This window comes from Stegostoma tigrinum, chromosome 10 (assembly GCF_030684315.1).
Source record: "Stegostoma tigrinum isolate sSteTig4 chromosome 10, sSteTig4.hap1, whole genome shotgun sequence".
In the NCBI taxonomy this organism is placed as follows: Eukaryota; Metazoa; Chordata; class Chondrichthyes; order Orectolobiformes; family Stegostomatidae; genus Stegostoma; species Stegostoma tigrinum.
In genome coordinates, this window is record NC_081363.1 from 51,416,085 (window position 1) to 51,439,285 (window position 23,201).

The following is a 23,201-nucleotide window of genomic DNA, read 5'->3' on the forward strand; positions in this document are numbered from 1 at the left end:
CACATTAGCAGATGTGCAGGTGATGTGGAAAGTGTTTGGGCCCGAGATGGGGATGAGGTGCAGGGGCAGGTGTAGCACTTCCTGCGGTTTTGGGGAAAAGTGCCGGAGGTGGTGGGTTGGAGGGGAGTGTGGAGCAGACAGTCATGGAGAGAGTGGTCCCTCTGGAAAGCGGATAAGGGTGGGGAGGGAAAAATGTCTGAGGTCAGGTTGCAGATGGCGGAAGTATCGGAGGATGATGCGTTCGATTTGGAAGTTGGTGGGGTGGTTCGAGAGGACGAGGGGATTCTGTTTTGATGGTTATTGCAGGGACGAGGTGTGAGGGATGAGTTGCAGGACATGCAGGAGACATGGTTGAGGGTGTTCTCGACCACTGTTGTAGTCCTTGAAAAACGAGGATATCTGAGATGTAGGGGTGTGGAATACCTCATCCTGGAGGCAGATGCAGCTGAGGTGAAGGAATTGTGAATAGGGGATGGTATTTTTGCAGGGAGGTGGGTAGGAGGTGGTGCATTCTACACCATCTCCCGCTCACCTTCCTACAAGAACGCTATCCCCATTCCCAATTCCTTCGCCTCAGCCGCATCTGCCTCCAGGATGAGGTATTCCACGCCCCCTACATCTCAGATATCCTTGATTTTTCAGGGACTGCAACCACCCCCCACCCCAGTGGTCGAGAAAGCCCTCAGCCTTGTCACCTGCATTTTCCGCAACTCATCCTGCAATAGCAACCAAAACAGAATCCACCTCGTCCACACGTACCACCTCACCAATTTGCGGATCCAACGCATCATCCTCCCGACGTCTTGCCATCTGCAATCTGACCCCACCACCAAGGGCATTTTTCCCTCCCCACCTTTATCCGCTTTCCGGAGGGACCACTCTCTTTCCGTGACTCCCTTGTCTGCTCCACACCTGGCACTTTTCCCTGCAACCGCAGGAAGTGCTACACCTATCCCCTCACCCCCAGCCCAGTCCTTAAGAAGACTTTTTCCACGTCAAGCAGATGTTCACCTGCACATATGCAAATGTGGTATACTGCATCCACTGTACCTGTTGTGGCTGCCTCTACATCGTGGAAACCAGGCCGTGGCTTGGAGACCACTTGGCAAAACGCCTATGCTTGGTCCACATTCAACAACTGCATCTCCCAGACGCAAACCATTTCGACTCCCCCTCCCATTCCTCAGACAACATGTCCGTCCTGGTCCTCCTGCAGTGCCACAACAATGCCACCAGAAGGTTGCAAGACCTGTAACTCCTATTCCGCTTGGGAATCCTGCAGCCCAATGGTGTCAATGTGGGCTTCACAAGCTTCAAAATCTCTCCTCCCCCAACCGCATCCCAAAACCAGCCCAGCTCACCCCCGCCTCCCTAACCTGTCCTTCCTCCCACCTATCCCCTCTTTGCATCTCAACCCTCACCCCTACCCCCACCCCCACCTCCTACCTACCAGCATCCTTGACCTGTCCGTCCTCCCCGGACTGACCTAACTCTCCACCTACACTCTACTGGCACCATCCCTGCCTCTTTGACCTGTGTGTCTCCTTTCCACCTATCTTCTCCTCTATTCATCTTCTATCCGCCCTCTTTCCGTGACCCCCCCATTTTTTTCAGAACCCCTTCCCCTCCCCCATTTCTGAAGAAGGGTCGAGGCCTGAAACGTCAGCTTTCCTGCTCCTCTGCTGCTTGGCCTGCTGTGTTCATCCAGTTCTACACCTTGTTACCTCAGGAACTGCAGATGCTGGAGAATCTATTATCACTACACACTAATCATTTTGTTATTGTGCCTACTACTGACTGCAAGCTTATGTCATGCTTTGCCTAGAATGTTGGGAAACACCTGCTGAAGGTATGGTCAGACATGTGACTCTAGGATTGGCTCATCAGACCCAGAAAACACACGACTAGTGATGCAGGATTCCTTGGATGGAAAATCACAACCATCACTGAGTGATTGCTGCCACTGGTCAGAAAATTAAGCTACATCGTCAATGTTTTTTCATTCTTTTCTCTATTCACTGGCTGCCGCCCTACTTCCTTGTTGATGCACCATGGTCACTGACTGGCCATCAATTTTTCACTGAACTGAGCACTTTTAAAAGTGAGTGATGCCAGTGAGTATTAATTGAGGGAGTTCATTCATGTCCTTGCCCAGTGCCCCAGCATGTGATTATTTGCTGAGTCTTTGAATTGTGATGCAGAGGTGGAAATCAGGTTGCTTTCTTTTCCATTCCAAAAGCCTGAGAATAATGACCTCCATATAAATATCTCAATTGGCTGTGCTAACTTTGTAAAGGTAAGCTAACCACCTAACCTATGTTTTCATCCCAAGCATAGTAACGTCATGACCATAACCTCAACAGCTCAGTAGTTCTTCGTTTTGTGGATTTTTATATGTATTAAATGTCCTTTCCACCTCAATGCAGGCTATGATGTTTGTCTTAAAATGTTGCAATTCCAGTTACGTGTAGTGTAGTTTTGATTTTATAGTCAGCAATCAATGGCAGGTTCTGTTTCCAACCACCGTGAGTTCAGTTTAGTACAGGGTGAAGCTATTGTAAGCAATGTTACAGGAAGTGTTTGTGATATTTTGAAGGTTAACAAGTCAGATGCTACATAAAACTTTCTTCCCTTCCGCACTCCACCACCCCCCCGCCCCGGCCCCAAATTCTCCTCTGGTTTTTTTTGGAAAAAACCTAGTGCAGCGAATCAGATTCAGAAATACGTTCTTAGTTGTAATGCACTGTCTCATCTTAACCTGCCATTCTTAACTTTTCATGCTGGGCCCAATTTGCGTGGAATTATATCTTGTGTTGTAGCTTTGGAGTAGGCTGAAGTTTTTCTAAAACAGTTATTTTTTCAGTTTAGTCAGCCTAGGCCATTTTACTCTTTTTGGTGCAAGAAGTGTTGGGTTAATGACAGACTCCAGTGTATAAATGTTTAGACTATTAATGACAATGACACTTTTTGGCAGTGGAAATGCATAAATATTTGTACTTGGTTATATTGTATTTTCTAAGATTTGTAACTTTGTATTTTGTCTTCCTAGGATGAACTTGACCTTACTGATAAACACAGGGAAGCCATGTTCGCACTTCCTGCAGAAAAGAAATGGCAGATATACTGTAGTAAGAAAAAGGTAAGAGAAATCGCTTTTTTAAAAACTATGCTTTTAAAAGTAGAAGTTGCCATTAAGTCCGAGTATAGGAACTTGAATTCAAAGGATACTTGACAAATGATTTTCACAAGAATGTTAACTATTGCTTGCATGTGTTTGCCTGTTTTTAATGCCTGTGCTTCCTGCCGCTTTCAAGTAGGGCACGGAATAATGACCTACTTTGTCCCAGCTTCTATTGATGCCCCTCTAAGTAACTGTTGTAAGTGTGTCTGAGAACAGCACTCAAAAGATGACAACACATGCATGGTATGTTTTCTTCCCTGCTGTTGAATAGGAGCATCTGTGCTGTATTTGATTTCTTCTCCCTGATTCCGATTCTAGAACACATTGGATATTTACAGCAAGTGAAATAATATTCAGGATGAGGGAACCAGGTTGAAGTTGGTTATACTGGCAAATTATAAATGGCTTTCTCTCCTCCTCATCTCTGTTGTTTTGAGGGGGAGAGAGAGAACCAGTGGAAAACATAAAGCGCTTGTAATTTTAATTTGTGCTTGGTAAAAGGATTTTTTTAGAAAAGCCGAAATCGTAAATCTCATAATTATCTGATCGCTGAAAATTATATTTTCATTTTCTTTAATGAAAGACAGTGTTGAAAAATTAAGTCCACTCTCATTCTATTTTCAGTGACAAATTTTGTTGTGTTTCTGCTGGTTTAATAGCTTTGACTGAGAGTATTGTTCAGCTTAGAATTGTTTTGTACAAGCAGCTGATTATTCATCTGTGCATTAATTTCCAATCAGCTAAATATTTCTTCTTTTTTTGTCGACCTCTGGGGCAGTCTTTGTGTTTTTAACAAAAGTCACACAAAGGAAATTAAGTTTGTTTTGATGAATGCCTGAACCAGGCATTCATTTCACTTACCCTGTTTTGGAGCTTTTACAGCTAGTAATGATCACTCATAGTCTTGTTTTATTTCTTGTTGGATGCATTTCTCAAAAATACTTGAGGATTGGATAATGATTTCAGTCTAAAATGATTTTGTGTTGCACAAATACCCTCTGTCTAAATACGAGCTTGCAGTTCACCTTGAACAAGAATTTTGAACTTGCCAACTCAAAAATTTCCTCAATAAAATTCAACAATGGTTGATCAATTAAAACATCTATTTTTTGCTTTACAACTCAGTTATTAATAGGTGCCAGCATACCCCACAATTTTTATATCTGTAACAAACATGATGTTGTTTCTGTGTATCTCTGAATCAATCTGAAATAGTTTATTGACATCAGTTGGGAAAGGAAACAGGTGTGTTTGTATGATATGTCTTTGTGTCTACTTCAGAAAGATCTGTCACTTGGCCTGACTCTGCTATTCTTCCTTTTGCTTCTGCATGTTCTGATTTGAATATTAAACTTTTTTTTTATTAAATCCTTGACTCTTGGAGCAAAAGAAAGTAATGAGTAAGGATCGAACACATGTGAACACTTTGACATCTTGAGCATCTCCTGTGATTTCAAGATCGAAGTGATCTTTTGTTTGAAAGTATTTATCTGCATGTAATAAATCTCTCATTGGCCTTGCCTATCCTTTTCTCTGATTTCTTCCAGCACAATGCTGACTCCCATACAGTGTGTTCAGCTTGTTTTGGCCTTTAGCAACATTAATGTCTGGTAAAGACAAGATCCATATCTTAAAATTTTGAAAGCATTTTAGTAACATATGTCCTGAGCCTAAGGACTCATACTTACCCAAAAGTCGTCCCTGCATTTTAACATCTCACAAAAGTGTTTGTGGGAGATGGGTCCTCAAGCTAGACATTAAACCTACAGTTTTGCATAATATACTTTCTGGTTAAATTTACAGGCGGTGAAATGCTCATAAATCAGGTTTCTAAGCTGACTTCAAAATCTGGAATATGCTCAGAAATGACCCATAGTGTTTAAGTGTCCCTACGTATTTTGGTGTGCTTAGCTCCCTCTCCAAACCCATTTCTTTACCTTAGGGAAGAGTATGGGGTTTTTTGACCGAGACCAAAAAAATCTCCAAGCCCTCATTTGTGCAACATTTTTTTGAAGCGGAGACAGTGTTTCAATTACTGAAATAGTGATTTGTTTTCAATCAGTATAACCTTTTTAAAAAGGCTTACTAATTTGCACTGAGCATGTAGATCGGGTCATAACATTTATTGCAAGCTGCTAACTGCGACACCATCTGACTCTTCAAAATATGCCAGAAAGTGGTGTGAACATTAAAACAGGAATTGGCAATTTGACCATTGGGCATGTGCCTCCATTTAGTTAGATGATGGTTAATATACACCTCAACTTTATTTTTCAGCAACAAAAACACAAGTTGCTGGAAAACCTCAACAGGTCTGGCAGCTTCTATGAGGGGGAAAAAGATCAGTTAACGTTTAGGGTCTGTTGACCCTTCCTCAGAACTAATGGTAGCTGGGAAAATGCAGAAGATAGGGAACAGGTGGGGTAGGGACTAAACGATAGGATAAAGGATAGAGGCGGAAGAGAAGAGCAGTTGGATAGACAAAGGAGTTGATGACAATCTGGCTAGGAGGGCAAATAGCTGTTAATGGGGACTCTTAGTGACTGACAACCTGTCATTACACACAATAGGTATATTTACAGTCACTAACAGTCCCCATTAACAGCTATTTGCCCTCCTAGCCAGATTGTCATCAACTTTTTTGTCTATCCAACTGCTCTTCTCTCTCTCCTGTCTCTATACTTTATACTTTATCCTATAGTTTACTCCCTAACCGTCCCCGCTCCTATTTTCTCCGTTGTACACCAACGTTTTCCCAGCTACCATTGGTTCTGAGGAAGGATCACCAGACCCAAAATGTAAACTCTGATGTCTTCTTCACAGATGCTGCTGGACCTGTTGAGCTTTTCCAGCAACTTGTGTATGTAATAACAAGGCCTCGCGCGTGGGATAGGGGGCTAGGACATGGGAGAGTTCAGGGCTTAAAATTATTGGACACAATAGTGAGTCCAGAAGGTTGCAGTGTCCCGAAGCCGAAAATGAGGTGGTGTTCTTCCAGCTTGCACTGATCTTTGCTGGAACATTTGAAGCAAGTCAGAGAGAGGGATGTTAACCAGGGAACAGGGTGATGTGTTACAGTAGCAGGCAAATGGAAGCACAGGGTCTTTTTTGCAAGCAGGACATTGGGCAACTGAATCGCTGAACTTCTGCCTACACTTCGTTTCCCTAATGTAGAGAAGACCACAATGTGTGCAGCAAATGCAGTAGATTAGATTCTGGGAAGTGCAGTTCAAGTTTTGCTTCATCTGGAAGGTCTATTTGGGCCTTTGGATACTGAGGAGAAAGAAGGTAAATGGAAGGTTGCAGGGTACCTGCAGAAGGTGTACTCTCCTCCCCTTCCTTGTCCATGTCTGGATGTGGTGGGAATGGCACCTGATGATCTTCAGGGTGTGGGTGCTGGTGGGTTGGTAGATAAGGGAAAGGGAACCCTATTGCTGTTGCAGGAGAGAAAAGAAGGGGTGAGAGTGGAAGTGCAGGGCATGGTCTTGGACCTGGTTTGGGGCCCAGTGACAACTGTGCTGGGGAATCCTCAGTTGAGGAAAGTGGATATTTTGGAGGCTCCCTTCTCAAATATAGCCTCGCCCGAACATATGCGGCAGAGACAGAGGGACTGAGAGAATGGGATGGAGTCTTTACAAGAAACAGGGTGTGAGATGTATTGTCCAGATGGCTGTGGGACTCGGAGTGGGTTTACAGTGGATATTAGAGGCCAGTCTATCTGCAGAAATGGAAACAGAAGTTGAAGAAGGGAAAGGAGGACTCTGAGGTAGATCAGATGAAATTGGAAGTGAAATCGATGAACTTTTCAAATTCTGGACGAGAGAGGAAAGCAGCACTGTTCTTCCTCGACCGAGGATTCCCCTGCACCGTTGTTGATAGGGCCCTAAACCAGGATTGACCCATCTCCCACACTGTGCCCTCACCCCTTCTCTTCCCTCCTGCAACAGCAGTAGGGTTTCCCTTTTCCTCGCCTACCATCCCACCAGCATCCACATCCAGAAGATCATCAGATGCCATTTCTGTCACCTCCAGTGACATGTCACCAGCAGACACCTATTCCCCTCTTTCCCCCTCCTTGTCTGTTTTCTGCAGGGACCGCTCCCTCCGGCCCACGCTTCCTTCACCCCCAACAACCCCACCCCGCCCCCAACATCCCTATGGCACCTTCCCTTGTAACTGGCAAAAGTGCAACACATGCCCGTTTACCTGTTCCCTCCTCAGTATCTAAAGGCCTAAACAAACCTTCCAGGTGAAGCAACACTTCACCTGCACTTCCCAGAATCTAGTCTTACTGCATTCACTGCTCAGAATGTGGCCTCCTGTACATTGGGGAAATGAAGCGTAGACTGGGTGACCACTTTGTGCAAAAAAGACCCTGAGCTTCCAGTTGCCTGCCACTTTAACACACCACCCTGTCCTGTGGACATCTTCTCTGTCTCTGGCTTGCTGCAGTGGTCCTAGAAAAATCAACACAAGCTGAAAGAACAGCACCTCATTTTCCTCTTGGGGGCCTTGCAGCCCTCTGGATTCAATATCATGTTCAATAATTTTAGGGCCCCAACTCTCCCATGTAATAGCCCCACACCCCAGGCCTCATTATCACATAGCCTGCCATTACACACTGTCTATTGTTAGTCACTAACAGTTATCCACCCTCCAAGTCAGATCAACCCCTTTATCTATCCGAGATAGTGGGAGCTGCAGATGCTGGGGTATTCAAGATAACAAAGTGTGGAGCTAGATGAAAGCAGCAGGCCAAGTGGCATCTCAGGAGCACAAAAGCTGATGTTTCGGGCCTAGACCCTTTATCAGTAAAGGGGGATGGGGAGAGGATTCTGAATAAATAGGGAGAGAGAGGGAGGTGGACTGAAGATGGATAGAGAAGATAAGTGGAGAGGAGAGTATGGGTGGGGAGGTAGGGAAGGGGATAGGTCAGTCCGAGGGAAGATGGACAGGTCAAGGGGGCAGGATGAGGTTAGTAGATAGGAAATGGAGGTGCGGCTTGAGGTGGGAGGAGGAGATAGGTGAGAGGAAGAGGATGTTAGGCAGGCTGGGATGAGCTGGGCTGGTTTGGAGATGCAGTGGGGGGGAGGGGAGATTTTGAAGCTGGTGAAATCCACATTGATACCATTGGGCTGTAGGGTTCCCAAGCGGATAGAAGTTGCTGTTCCTGCAGCCTACGGGTGGTATTATTATGGCACTGCAAGAGGCTCATAATGGACATGTCGTCTAAGGAATGGGAGGGGAAGTTCAAATGGTTCGCGACTGGGAGGCGAAGACAGTGTCTCCCGCATTTTGTGCACCTCCTCCCTCACACCCCGCCCTCGTAATAACCATCCCAAGAGAATCCCCCTAGTCCTCACATACCACCCTACCAACCTCCGGATACAACGCATCATCCTCCAACACTTCCGCCATCTACAATCTGACCCCACCACCAAAGGCAGTTTTCCCACCCCATCCTTGTCTGCCTTCCAGAGAGACCACTCTCTCCGCGACTCCCTTGTCCACTCCACACTCCCCTCCAACTTCATCACACCCAGCACTTGCCCCTGCAACCGCAGGAAGTGCTACACCTGCCCCCTCACCTCCATCCCAGGCCCCAAGATGACTTTCCACATCAAGCAGATGTTCACCTGCACATCTGCCAATGTGGTATACTGCATCCGCTGTACACGGTGTGGCATCCTCTACATTGGGGAAACCAAGCGGAGGCTTGGGGACCGCTTTGCAGAACATCTACACTCAGTTTGCAGTAAACAACTGCACCTCAGTCGCGAACCATTTCAACTCCCCCTCCCATTCCTTAGACGACATGTCCATCCTGGGCCTCCTGCAGTGCCGCAATGATGCCACTCGTAGGTTGCAGGAACAGCAACTCATATTCCGCTTGGGAACCCTGCAGCCCAATGGTATCAATGTGGATTTCACCAGCTTCAAAATCTCCTCTCCTCCCCCCACCCCCGCATCTCCAAACCAGCCCAACTCATCCCAGCCTCCCTAACCACCTCTTCCTCTCACCTATCTCCTCCTCCTCCCACCTCAAGCCGCAACTCCATTTCCTACTTACTAACCTCATCCCGCCCCCTTGACCTGTCCATCTTCCCCCGGGCTGACCTATCCCCTCCCTACCTCCCCACCCATACTCTCCTCTCCACCTATCTTCTCTATCCATCTTCAGTCCACCTCCCCCTCTCTCCCTATTTATTTCAGAATCCTCTCCCCATCCCCCTTTTCTGATGAAGGGTCTAGGCCCAAAATGTCAGCTTTTGTGCTCCTGAAATGCTGCTTGGCCTGCTGTGTTCATCCAACTCCACATTTCTTGTTATCCTTTATCTATCCAATTGCTCTTCTCTGTCAGGGCTCTATAATTTATACTATAGTTTACTCCCTACGTCACCCCCCCTTCCCTATTTTCTGTATGCAAACTCATGTTTTCCCAGCTACCATCAGTTCTGAAGAAGGGTCACCTGACCCGAAACATTAACACTGATATTTTTCTTCACAGATGCTGCCAGGCCTCCTGAGCTTTTTCTGCAACTTCTGTTTTCATTCCTGATTTACAACATCCACTGTTCTTTTAGTTTTTATTTTTCCACATTTTTGTTCTGTGTATTCCTTGATGAGATGACCTAATGAACGTTTGTCTCAGTCTTGGAAACTAATAATCTCAAAATCCAAAGTCATTTGAGATTATTATTCAGTCTTGTAAAGGAGTTCCCATTATCTTGTTAACCAAATACTGTCAGCCTTCGCAAGTGTCGTTTCTTCGTCAGTTTTAAGTGGTTATGTATTTAATTGTTCCTTCCTGTCGAGCTGAAGATCTTTAGAAGCTGTGACTGTCTTCAGCGATTCAAATGCAAGATTGTGTTTATTAATACATAGCTAATTGATTTTTCTTTACATTCTTACACCTTCAAGGTTTTTGGGCATCACATTTTGTTTTCCGTTTTGGAATTGAAACTCTACAAGTTAATCTGCAGCTCTGCAACAACACACCACAACAATACGTCAGTTTACAAACAGTCACGAGCTGGTACTTCTGATACATGTCTATAACATGAGTCTACTGATTCTATTTGTCAGTTTAAGCCCTATTATCAAATATTATCAACATTCTTCCGTTAGTGTAATCTCAGCCTTTGATAAATACATCTCTTGTCCATGATCTTCAGTCCCAAAAAAGTGAATTGTTGAATTCCCTTCCTTAAATATACATCAGCCCTTTGTGATATTTTTCACTTCCAGTGTCAGTTGTTTTACCTTTATCATTGAAGTCTCATTAATTCTATTACTAGTGATTTCTTCTGTGATGCGCTTTCAACTTGCTCTTCCTTAAATAATTGCCCATTTCTCCCAGATCAAAGCTTCTCCAGCCAATAGCTTTTCCTTTTCAATCTCCAGTTACAATTAATCATTTTGTTCTCCATATGACTATTATTAAAATGTATTTTTCTTATTCTACCCTTTCCTCTTAAATGTATTCTTTATTATTCTTCCTGGTCATTGTGCCACTTTTCATATAAATTAAAATTACTGATCTTAAACAAATTATTATTAAACCATGTCATTCCTGGAGTATTAATGAATTATCCCAAGTTTTTTTTAACAACTTGTTTCTGTTTTAAATAAGATTATGTTCAATCTTTACTTTTCATGATACCAATCTGTTATCTAGGAATTGTATTTCAGCTTAAATTAAAAGCCATTTTTTTAGCCTAGTATCAAACTTCTAATACTATATTACATCTCTTCTAATTTGCCTTGAGATATAATGAATTGTTCATTCATAATTATCTGTAAAAAAACTTTGCATTAAGCATGTAATTTTTTCACAACGAACCTCGTACTTTCCCATTGTAAATTTCTGCATCAGCATTTTCTTTCAGATAAGCTGTCAAGGTTATTGTATAGCTTTGGCTGTTGAGTGGGGCAACTAATGACCTATCACTCAATTCTATGCCATCTTATTGCAACTTCCTCCTCTTCTGTCTACATTTTGTCTATCAACATTAATCTGCAGACTATAATTGCTTTATACTGTAATTGCTTGAATCTATTCTATCCTCCACCTGTTTCTCCCAGCGAGTTTTGAGAAGATTTGTAGCTCAGGTTGAGGTTCTGGATGTGAGTTTGCTCGCTGAGCTGGAAGGTTCGTTTTCAGATGTTTCGCCACCATTCTAGGTAACATTATCAGTGAGCCTCCGACGAAGCGCTGGTGTTATGCCCCGCTTTTTATTTATCTGGTTAGGTTTCCTTGGGTTGGTGATGTCATTTCCTGTTCTTTTTCTTAGGGGATGGTAGATTGGCTCCAAATCAACCTGTTTCTCCGCTTCATGTGTTTGTGTGTCCTGTTTCTGAAACACATTGGATATGAGATCAGGGTGATTTGCTCTCTGGAAGAGTGATTGAAAGGGTTTCTCAATTTCATGTTTCCTGAGCTAGCTGCGTCCATAGACAACTCTGTGTAATATAGCAACTTGAACGCATGAGAATATCAAATCAACAGACTCTGGAACATTCTACACCCTCATCCTTTTGCCTTCAAGAGTATCTACCTTTAACCAGGAGGTATTTCTTTTCTCTCCCCAGGCTTTAATTTCAAGAAGTTTTTTTTCCCCCCATTTTACCCAAAATGTTTGCTTTGAATTATTTATAGGGGTAAGCATTTATATTTTCATATGGCAAAATGTGAACCAATTCTGAATTTTTAGATTTGTTTTGTACTAAATCAATAATTTTGTGCTTAAAGAAGCCAGGTTGATTGCTGTTTTGATTTTTTAAAATTCTAACATTGACTGTTTTCTCAGTTTTATATTGCGACCTGTGGAGCTGTGGGACAGGAGTGACAGCACAGGGCTTCCATCTCAATTGTCCTTACAATCCTTTTGTATTATTTTGCTGATTGGGTGTGGACTGATTTATCCAACAGTTAGTTGGACCATATTTATTCTCCTTTGTAGGCAAAGCATGCCTCATCACTCTTTCACTTTGTTAAATAATGGATGTTGTAATTATATTAAAATACAGCTTGTTCTGGAATACGTCTTCACTACAACCAGGATGTTAAGGCCAGTAGTCTTTGTTGTATGCCTTTATGTTGAAGCATTAAAGAATATGATTTTTAGCTTGAAGGTCCTATTTAATGGACACCCAAATGCTATATGCTTCTAAAGTCTGAAATTTCCTAGGATTATCCTCCCTGGAAAGAAATCTCAGTTCTGTAATTGAGTCTTCAGAAATCTTGTGATTGCGGAAATAACACTTTGTTTTTCCAAAGGGGCTGGAGGGGAGGAATGGGCAGGGGTAGAGGAAAAATAAGCTGTTTTCCTTGGAACAGATGAGGCCGAGGGGTCGTCTGATGGAGGTATACAAAATTAGGCAGCATAGACAGTAGATCGTGAGAATCTGTTCCCCGTGGTAGACATGTCTAAGACTGGAGGGCATACGTTTAGGTGAGGACTAAGTGGTTTAGAGGAGATCGGAAGAAAAATGTTTTCATCCAGAGTCTATGGAATGTGCTGCCTGAGAAAGTAGCAGAGGCAGGTACTCACAACATTAAGAACCATCTGGATGTGTACTTAACATGCCAGGGCACTGCTGGCTATAGATCAAGTGCAGATAAAATGAGATTATAGATTTTGTTGGTCAGCATGGAAACGGGCCTTTTGGCCCATCATTTCTGTGCTGTTTGAATCTATTATTATTGGTTGTGTGCTACAAGAGAGTAGGAAAGAAAACAGACAAGAGGAGAGCATGTATCCTCCAGTTCCTGTTTACAAATCCATTTGCACACACTGTTCTGCCCAGGTAATTGTTTTTGAAATTTTGAGAATTCCTAAATCGGGTTCAACATGGTCTATAGATGTGTTACATTTGAAGGAACTGGGTGAAATTTAAGATGGAATTGTTCAGCGAGGAGCAAATTCCACCAGGGATGGGTGGGTGGCGGTTGAGAACCGGGTGGCACTTTGTTCAAGGAGCAAGCAAGGATTCTTTGAACTATTCTTGTGAGGATATTGCAATCAGATCAGCCATCCATTGTTAAGGTGGCACAGGGCCAGGAAATTGAAAACTTGTGACAGAGAAAATTAGTGGAACTGTTAATGTATGTTGAGATATACTGAACAAGGCGAAGAAGGTAAAATCCAAGTAAAAAAACAAATCAGTCAGATGGGAACAGGTCAAAATGATGAATCTGTTTCTGTTTATCTGAGTTCTGTTTATGGATCTGGGAAGGAGATGCTGAGTTGTAAAGAGTTGGTGATTGAGTAGGAAACTGTGTAGGAAAGATCTTGGGAAACCATGAGGTCATGACTGTTCTTGAAACAATCCATTGATAATTGGTGGGATCATGGTTTAAGGAGAGTAGGAGGAAGTGTTGGAGAGTTCGAGTTCAGCCTCTGCCAGGTAGAGGTCAGTTTGCCAGACAAAAGCAAATCATTATCACCAGGTTTGATACCAGGGTTAGCCCTGAAAAAGAGGTGTGCAGCAGGTTGAGAGAGAATGGGTTCGTGTGTGTGTGAAAGGAGCAGAGATGTTGAACATAAATGTTTCATTAGTTATTGTTTTCGTATGAATTGTTTTTGAAAATTAGGAACTCTTGAAATGGATCTATAAACGAGTTACAGGTTAAAACTGAAGAAAAAAATCAGCATTAGGGAATAAATCTCATTGTATTTTGTTGGTCACCTCTCATCCGAACAGATAATACTAGAACTGCCCGTCATTCGACCCTTCACTCAAATTTGTCACAGCTACTGATGTCTTCTAAGTTCCAGAGTAAAATTTCATTTCTAAGCCAGTATGTATTTTACCTTTCTAATATTTTACATATCAATTTATTGCATCAGTTTGAGTATAAGTTTTTTTTTCAGCTTTCAAAACCTCAATTAAGCTGTAAGCATTCAGGAATATTACATAATCTAACCAATATCTTGTGGTCAGTCAATAACCTCCATGGCTTGTTGCTGCTCTAATTGAAGTTCCCGTGAGAGGTCCCATGCTCATTGAGTTAATTCAAACAATTTAGGCTTCAATTGCAAATTAGTTTTGGCAAAATGTAAAGATTGGCTAAATAAGTAAAACTCTGTTCTTAAGGGGAGTAGAATGTGTGTCCCATTATTATTTGAAGAACAAACACTTCATGTCTTTTTTACTATGCTTACGGAAGCTAACCTATTAAAAATAAAAGGAATTTTTGAAACATTACTTTTTGAATATGAGTTGAGTTCCTTCCAGCAAAAAAAAACTCATGGAGATGAGAGGAAGGAAGTGCCCTTTGACTTCCAGTGTCATTGCACATGTTAAATGGGGAATATGGTCATCTTTCTTACTATGGGTGTCTTTTTCTCGCTATTTATCTCTATTATTACCTTCTTTATCTCTTATCTCGGCTTTATTTTAATTTCCTTTGGGTAGCATTTTGCATGAAGAATTTTGCAGAGAAATAAATCACCAGACTGCATTTAAATGAGGTCAGAAATCACACGACACCAGATTATAGGCTAACATTTTTTTTGAAATCACAAGCTTTTGCAGACTTGCTCCTCAGAATCAGAAAAGAATCAGAATCTCTACAGTGTGGAAACAGGCCTGTCAGCCCAACAAGTCCACACGGACCCTCTGAGCATCCCACCCAGATCAATCCCTATAACCCACCTAATGTACACATCCCCAAACACTATAGGCAATTTAACATGGCCAATCCACCTAACCTGCATATCTTTGGACTGTGGGAGGAAATGGGAGCACCCAGAGAAGAAGGGTAGAATTGAAGATAAAATGTGAGGCTGGATGAACACAGCAGGCCCAGCAGCATCTCAGGAACACAAAAGCTGACGTTTCGGGCTTAGACCCTTCATCAGAGAGAGGGATGGGGTGAGGGTTCTGGAATAAATAGGGAGAGAGGGGGAGGCGGACCGAAGATGGAGAGAAAAGAAGATAGGTGGAGAGGAGAGTACAGGTTGGGTGGTAGGGAGGGAATAGGTCAGTCCAGGGAAGACGGACAGGTCAAGGAGGTGGGATGAGGTCAGTAGGTAGGAGATGGAAGTGCGGCTTGGGGTGAGAGGAAGGGATGGGTGAGAGGAAGAACAGGTTAGGGAGGCAGAGACAAGTTTTGGGATGCAGTGGGGGGAGGGGACGAACTGGGCTGGTTTTGGGATGCAGTGGGGGAAAGGGAGATTTTGAAGCTGGTGAAGTCCACGTTGATACCATTGGGCTGCAGGGTTCCCAAGCAGAATATGAGTTGCTGTTCCTGCAACCTTTGGGTGGCAACATTGTGGAATCAATGTGGACTTCACCAGCTTCAAAATCTCCCCTTCCTCCACTGCACCACACAACCAACCCAGCTCTTCCCCTGCCCCCACTGCATCCCAAAACCAGCCCAGCCTGCCTCTGCCTCCCTAACCTGTTCTTCCTCTCACCCATCCCTTCCTCCCACCCCAAGCAGCACTTCCATCTCCTACCTACTAACCTCATCCCACCTCCTTGACCTGTCTGTCTTCCCTGGACTGACCTATCCCCTCCCTACCTCCCCTCCTATACTCTCCTCTCCACCTATCTTCTCTCCATCTTCGGTCCACCTCCTCCCCCTCTCTCCCTATTTATTCCAGAACCCTCTCCCCATTCCCCTCTCTGATGAAGGGTCCAGGCCTGAAACGTCAGCTTTTGTGCTCCTGAGATGCTGCTGGGCCTGCTGTGTTCATCCAGCCTCACATTTTATTATCTTGGATTCTCCAGCATCTGGAGTTCCCATTATCAAGGGTAGAATTGAACCTGGATCCCTGGTGCTATGAGGAACAGTGCTAATCTCTGAGCCACTGTGCCACCCCTCCTTCAGGTAATGAGAGAGGTAGTATCAGACGCAGAATTTATCAGTGAATGATGAGGATGTCTTAAAACAAACCTAAGGGCCTGTTAAAGATTTAATCAGTTAGAAGCTTTTAATTGATTAATATGTATTTTTAAATCCCTGAATTCCTTTCAAGTCACTTTCCTGAGAGAACTAAAGGTTTAATCAGTGTAAAGAAGGCAGGGGTGAAAGTTTTTAAGTCACTGCCTGTTAGATGTGAGGCCATGTTTAGAATCTGTTTGGTTTGAAGTACACAGGTTTTATTTCTGAAGCAGAAATTTCTAAAATGCCACAATAACTTCCTATAAATTTTGCCGATGGGGTGGGGAGGGACTGTGATGGCGAGGAATCACTGAAACAACTGCGTAGTGATATCAACACGTTTCAGCTCACCATGCGATTTACCACGCACTACTTCTTTAGAATCAGTCTCTTTCTTGGACACCCACGTCTCCAGGGACGGACACCTCAATACCTCACTCTGCCCTGAGCCTACACATAACCTCGTGATGCCACATTTCTCTAGCTTCCACCCGAAACGCGTTAAAACGGCCATCCCCTATGGACAAGACCTACGCATACACAGGTTCTATTCAGATGAGGAACGAGATGGACACCCTCATGGGAACATGGTACAATGCACAACTCATTAACTGCTACTTCTGATGTGCCACAGCGCAAGACCATAATGACTTCCTCAGAAGACAGACATGGGATATGCCCAATAGAGGGGCCCTTCATCGCCCACTGCTACCTGGGAGCGGAGAAACTATGCCATGTTCTTTGCAGGCAACAACACGTTATCGATGACTATGAACACCTTGGCAAGGTCTTCCGCACACTTCCACTGCTCACTTTCAAATAACCATCAAACCTTAAACAAACCGTAGTTGACAGCAAACTACTCAGCCTTCAGGACAACATCGACCACAAAGCTGTACAACCCTGTCATTGGTAACCTCTGCAAGATATGCCAGATCTTCGACATGGACACTACCGTCACACCAAGGGAACACCCCTGTCGATGTGCACGGCAGATACTTGGCCACTGTTGTGTCTTGGATGCTGAGGCAAGTATACCCCGAGGCACGATATATTGGTGAAACTATCCAGACACTATGACAATGGATGAATGGACACCATGCAACAATCATCAGACATGGATGTTCTCTCCAAGTGGGGGAACACTTCAGCGGTCAAGGACATTTGGCCTTGTAACTTCGCTAAAATGTCCTGTAAGGTGGTCTTTGGGGTACGCAACAACAGAGTTGCCAAACAAAAGCTGATAGCCAAGCTCGTTACCAATGTGGGGGGCCTCAACTGCAATCTTGAGTTCATGCCATATTAGAGGTAACTCCAGCACACCATACACTCTTTTTTTATTTCTCTCACGCATACACGTGCACACTCCCGTGCTTTTCCTCCCCGTCCTGCACATTTGCACACTGTTGTGTGTGTATGCACACAAGTACATCCTCCCTCCCCCCTCACAATCTCACTTTGCTGATTCGTTCTATTCTGTCCGAAAAGCACACAATTCGTACAGTCAATTATTGTGGCGTTTTATACATTCCAACGTGAGAAATAAAACCCGTCTGACTCCAAAGCAAAACACAAACGGATTCTAAACAAGGCCTGGCACCTAACATTCATTGTCTGATCTAAAATGTCACCACCTCTTTACATTGATAAAACCTTTAGTCCTCTCAGGCCAGTGATTTGAAAAGAGTTCAGGGATTTACCTATACATAGTAATCAATCAAAACCTTTTTAACCAATTAAAGATTTAATGGTATCATAGTAAAAACCAAAAGAACTGCAGATGCTGTAAATCAGGAACAAAAACAAAGTTGCTGGAAAAGCTCACCAGGTCTGGCAGCATCTATGAAGGAAGTAAACAGTTAACCTTTCTGGTCCAGTGACCCTTCCTCAGAAGTGATGGTGGCTGGGCAAATGTCAATTTATATGCAGAAAATAGGGAGTTGGGTGGGGTAGGGAGTAAACGATACAATAGAACCCAAAGAGAGAGTTGGACCAGACAAAGGAGTTGCTAACAATCGGGCTGGGAGGGTGAATAGTTGCTAAGGGGGACTGTTAGTGACTAACAACAGTGGGTGTGTAATGGCACCATCAGTTCTGAGGAAGGTCACCGGACCTGAAACGTTAACTCTGTTTTCGCCTTTGCAGATGCTGCCTGACCTTCTCATCTCTTCCAGCAACTTTGCTTTTGTTGTTGTTTCCAACACTTTGTTTGTTTAGTACATCCTCATTAGTGGTGTGATCCTTTGATCTTTCACTTATAAATTGTGTCTGATCTACCTATCTCTAACACCTGAAGAAGGAGCGAGGGCCCGAAAGCCTGTGTTTTCAAATAAACTTGTTGGACTGTAACTTGGGGTTGTGTGATTTCTGACCTTGTCCACCCCAGTCCAACACCTGCACCTCCACATCGTGGCATTTAGATGAGGGATTTCAGATTTTATAAAAAATTCCTGTTTATTGACACTGATTCTACCCCTTCTCACATGTTTTCCCATTCTCCATTTCCCTCACTCCTAGTACGTACTCTCTCTTCCTCTTTGATTTATCCATACATACCTTAGCTCTGCTGTCAACTCAGCCCTAGGCATCCACCTAATCCCTTCCTGTCACTTTTGAAGGATGGAAGTAAGTAAGATCTCCTTACCTTCAGGGTGGCGCGATGGCTCAGTGATTAGCACTGTTGCCTCATAGCACCAGGGATCCAGGTTCAATTCTACCCTTTCTCTCTGGGTGCTCCAGCTTCTTCCCGCAGTCCAAAGATATGCAGGTTAGGTGGATTGGCCATGTTAAATTGCCCATAGTGTTTGAGATGTGTATATTAGGTGGGTTATAGGGATTGGTCTGGGTGGGATGCTCAGAGGGTCAGTGTGGACCTGATGGGCCTGTTACGACACTGTAGGGATTCTGATTCTTTGGGGCGGCATGATGGCTCTGTGGTTAGCACTGCAGCCTCAGTGCCAGGGACCCGGTTTGATTCCAGCCTCGGGCGACTGTCTGTGTGGAGTTTGCACGTGCTCCCTGTGTCTGTGTGGGTTTCCTCCAGGTGCTCTGGTTTCCTCCCACAGTCCAGAGATGTGCAGGCTAGGTGGATCGGCCAATCTAAATTGTCAGTAGTGTTCAGGGGTGTGTGGGATGCTTCCAGGGGCAGTGTGGACTTGTTGGGCTGAAGGGCCTGTTTCCACACTGTAGGGAATCTAGTGTAAACATTTTCTTCGCAGTGTTTTTTTAGTGCTTTACCTCAACAGCCTGTTTTCCTTCAAAACCTGTCTGATAACTTCTATAGCTTCATCCCATTCAGGTATGTTCCAGAAAGTCAACATTTACAGAAAATTAAAGGAATCTAATAATGAATGACAAATTTTGATTACACCTTGATGTCCAGGATCCTCATTTTGGAATCCTGCAAGACTTGGTATCGATTTGTTTGGTGCCACTTGTCAAGGATATTATGGTCAAGTCATTTGGTGATGAATATTGACGTGAAGTACGGCATGCATTTGGAACTTCAAATCAACCAGGAGATGACAGAAACAGAGTGCTGAAAATCTCATGTCTAGCAGCACCTGTGGAGAAAAATGTTTTGGTACCACTGATCCTCCTTCAGAATTCAAATGTTTATGAAGCTTTATCATGACAACTGTTTTCCTCCCTTTCATAATTTTGCATTAGAACATTTTTCAGAATGCTGTTTAAATTTGTAATTTCTGAAAAATTACACTTTACGAAGATAGGTGGACAGGCAGGTAGTACTGAGGAGTTGGGGAAGTGGCAGAAAGATTTAGACAGTTTCGGAGAGTGGTCCAGGAAATGGCTGATGAAATTCAATGTGAGTAAATGTGAGGTTTTGCACTTTGGAAAAAAGAATACAGGCATGGACTATTCTCTAAATGGTGAGAAAATTTGTAAAGCAGAAGTACGAAGGGATCTGGGAGTGTTGGTCCAGGATTCTCTAAAGGTTAAAATAGGGAGGTGGGTGGGGCAGAGGCCGTGATTAAGAAAGCGAATGTAATGTTGTCGTTTATCTCAAGAGGGTTGGAATATAAAAGCAGAGATGTGCTTCTGAGGCTTTATAAAGCTCTAGTTAGGCCCCATTTAGAATACTGTGTCCAATTTTGGGCCCCACACCTCAGGAAGGACATAATAGACCTGGAGCGTGTCCAGCAGAGATTCTCACGGATGATCCCTGGAATGGTAGGTTTTATGTACGATGAACGGCTAAGGATCCTGGGATTGTACTCATTAGAGTAGAGAAGGTTGAGGGGAGATCTAATAGAAACTTACAAGATAATGTATGGCTTAGAAGGGGTGGACGCTAGGAAGTTGTTTCCGTTAGGCGGGGAGACTAGGATCAGTGGGCATAGCCTTAAAATTAGAGGGGGTAAATTTAAAACTGAAATGAGACGACATTTAAGATGAGAACAGGCTTGTACTTGGTTTTTTTTGGAAGTTTCTCTGTATTTTGCATGTTAACACCTTTGCATTTAATACCATTAAATGTAACATTTCGTGAATTAAGCCCAGTCTTCTACCGATGGATCAGTTGTCTCGACATAGCATTCGTATGCACCAGAAAGTGGCATGAATATCTGAATTTGGAAATTATGGCTTTAAAATTGATCAATGTGTAGTGTTGACTTGGTCAGCATTTATTTTTTGTTCCTACTCACAGTTAACTGAGTGGCTTGCCAGGCAATCGCAAGGGGGTCGTGAAAATAAACCATAGTGCTCTATGGTTGGAATAATTAGACCAAACTAGGAAACGATGGCAGATTTCTTTATCTAAAGGACATTGTTGAATCAGTTTTGTTTTGAAGAATTGAAAATTGGACAGTTACACGCTCACTATTGCTGAACTAGCTGTTACGTCAATATTTATTAACTAACTAACTAACTAAATTTAAAATTTACAACTGCTATGATGGAATTTAAATCCTTAACTCTTGGCCCTTGATCAATGCTTTTAGGTTACAAGTGAGCGAAACAGAATTCCTGCTAGCAGGAAGAGGCTATTTGATCTATCGAGTCTGCATCAACTCTCCAAAGAGCATCCTGCCAAAAGCCACCCCCAGCCCTATTCCTGTAACGCCATATTTACCATGGCTGTCACCTAGCCCGCATATTTTTGGACACTGGGAAAATTTACCAGTCCACCTGACCTACACATCTTTGGAGTGTAGAAGGAAACTGGAAGATCTGGCAGAAACCCACACCAATATGAGAGAACATGCAAACTCCAGACGGTCATCCAAAACTGGGATTGAACCTGGATCCCCGGCGCTGTGAGGCATCAGTGCAAATTACTAAGCTACCATGCCACCCTTATCTTTGTAAATTTAAGGCATTGAATATTCCTCCCACTCATTGAAGCCTCCAAAATCAAGTGAAGTTGGTAACAGAATTGTAGAATTATAGAATCCTGACAGTGTGGATAGAGATCGTTCAACCCATTGAGTCTGCACCAGCCTCCTGACCAGCAACGCACCCTTTCCCTGTAAACGCCACATTTATCATAGTATTTACCAGTCCGGTAACATTATCACTGTACTACTATATCCCAATAGATTAATGCTGTGATACTTGCATTCACATCACTTTGCAATGCCTAAATTAGTGTTTTTATGCTGTTCTGGCATCTGTGTATGAGAGGATTTAATAATCCCTTAATCTTGAATATTGTGTTTAATTAAAATAATAAATGTGCACTGTAAAGTTTAATTCCTAGATGTCGTCAAATTTGATGTTGCTTTCTGAATACCATGGCTGTTCTTTTATCCCCTCTTCCTCTTTAATTTGGTTTTGCATGCGTTCTCTTACGTGCTATTCTCCTTTTCTGAGTGGCTGCTTAAAATTTCTTTGACAGTCATCAGGCCAAAAAAAGTAGCTATTTGAAAGAAAATACTTTATTTCCTCCTTTTACAGTTAAGGAATACTCTGTCAGTTCAAGAGTTTGATGTTTTCTGGCATCAAAAATGAGATTATAAAATTTTGCATGATTTCCTCATTTATGTGCATGTTTTTATCCTTTGCTAATCAAGTAAAAGTTTATTTGCATATTAATGTTAATATTTAAAGCTGAGTGTTTATTTCAGCATGTTTGATACTCATTCTTCTATTGGTTTTGTGGTGAGGGCTCCAAAGTATTAATGCTCAGCTTGGGTTTTAAAGTGAGGAATGGTGTGTAGCTTTAACTTTAAATTGTTGTTCTGTGTTTTGTGTTGAGGGCTAACCATCATTTTAAGTTTCATTTCTGCTTGTTCTAAGTGTGATTTGGGATGTCTGGACGTTTGTTTTGTTTATATGCAAAAATTAGCTCTTTAATTCTTTTGAGGTGAACGGTTCAGTGCATTAGCGGACAAAACAACTGCTGTTTCTTGCTGTGGAAAGTCAGACCAATCCAGAAGTCACCCAGTAGTAGGCTTCGTCGGAGAGAAGAGGTTCCCAACAGAAGAGGTGCTATTTGTTAGTAATCTTAGGGCAGAAGGGAAGAAGCCCTGAGTTGCTTAGAAGAAAAAGCCAGAAACAGAAGACTGTTTAGATGTCAGAAAGAAAGACATTCTTCTTGAAGAGCATTGAAGACATATGAAATAGCCAAAAAGCTGAGTTAGCTTGTTTAAGGGTCTTGGGAAGAGGCTAACGAAAATAGCATTGGATGAATGCAGAAATTTTGCCAAGAAACTCTTTGCTTCATTGTTTATTTATTGGTGGGATGTGGGCATTGCTGCCTGGCCAATATTATTGCCCATCCCTAAATGCCCTTGAGAAGGTGGTGGTGAGCTGCTGCCTTGAACCATTGCAGTCCACCTGCAGTGGGTTGACCCACAATGCCATTAGGATGGGAATTCCAGAATTCCAGAATTCTAGAATTGACTGAAGGAATAGCAATATATTTCTAAGTCAGGACAGTGAGTGGCTTGGAGGTGGCGGTGTTCCCATGTATCTGCTGCGCTTGTCCTTCTAGATGGAAGTGATTTTGGGTTTGGAAGGTGCTGTCTGAGGATCTTCGGTGAATTTCTGCAGTGCATCATGTACGTAGAACACAAGGCTCCTGCTGTGCATCAATGGTAGAAGAAATGGATGCTTGTGGATGCAATGCCAACCAAGAAGGCTGCTTTATCTTGGATGGTA

At 43.2% G+C, this 23,201-nt stretch overlaps 1 protein-coding gene across 1 annotated transcript in view; it reads left to right on the forward strand.

Annotated features, from left to right (window-relative positions):
- daam1a (dishevelled associated activator of morphogenesis 1a) overlaps window positions 1-23,201 on the forward strand; it is a 203,855-nt gene that overhangs the window by 114,435 nt on the left and 66,219 nt on the right. The window contains exon 4 of the mRNA XM_048537719.1: window positions 3,050-3,139. Coding sequence (XP_048393676.1) covers window positions 3,050-3,139 — 90 coding nt within the window. The remainder of the gene's footprint in view (window positions 1-3,049; window positions 3,140-23,201) is intronic.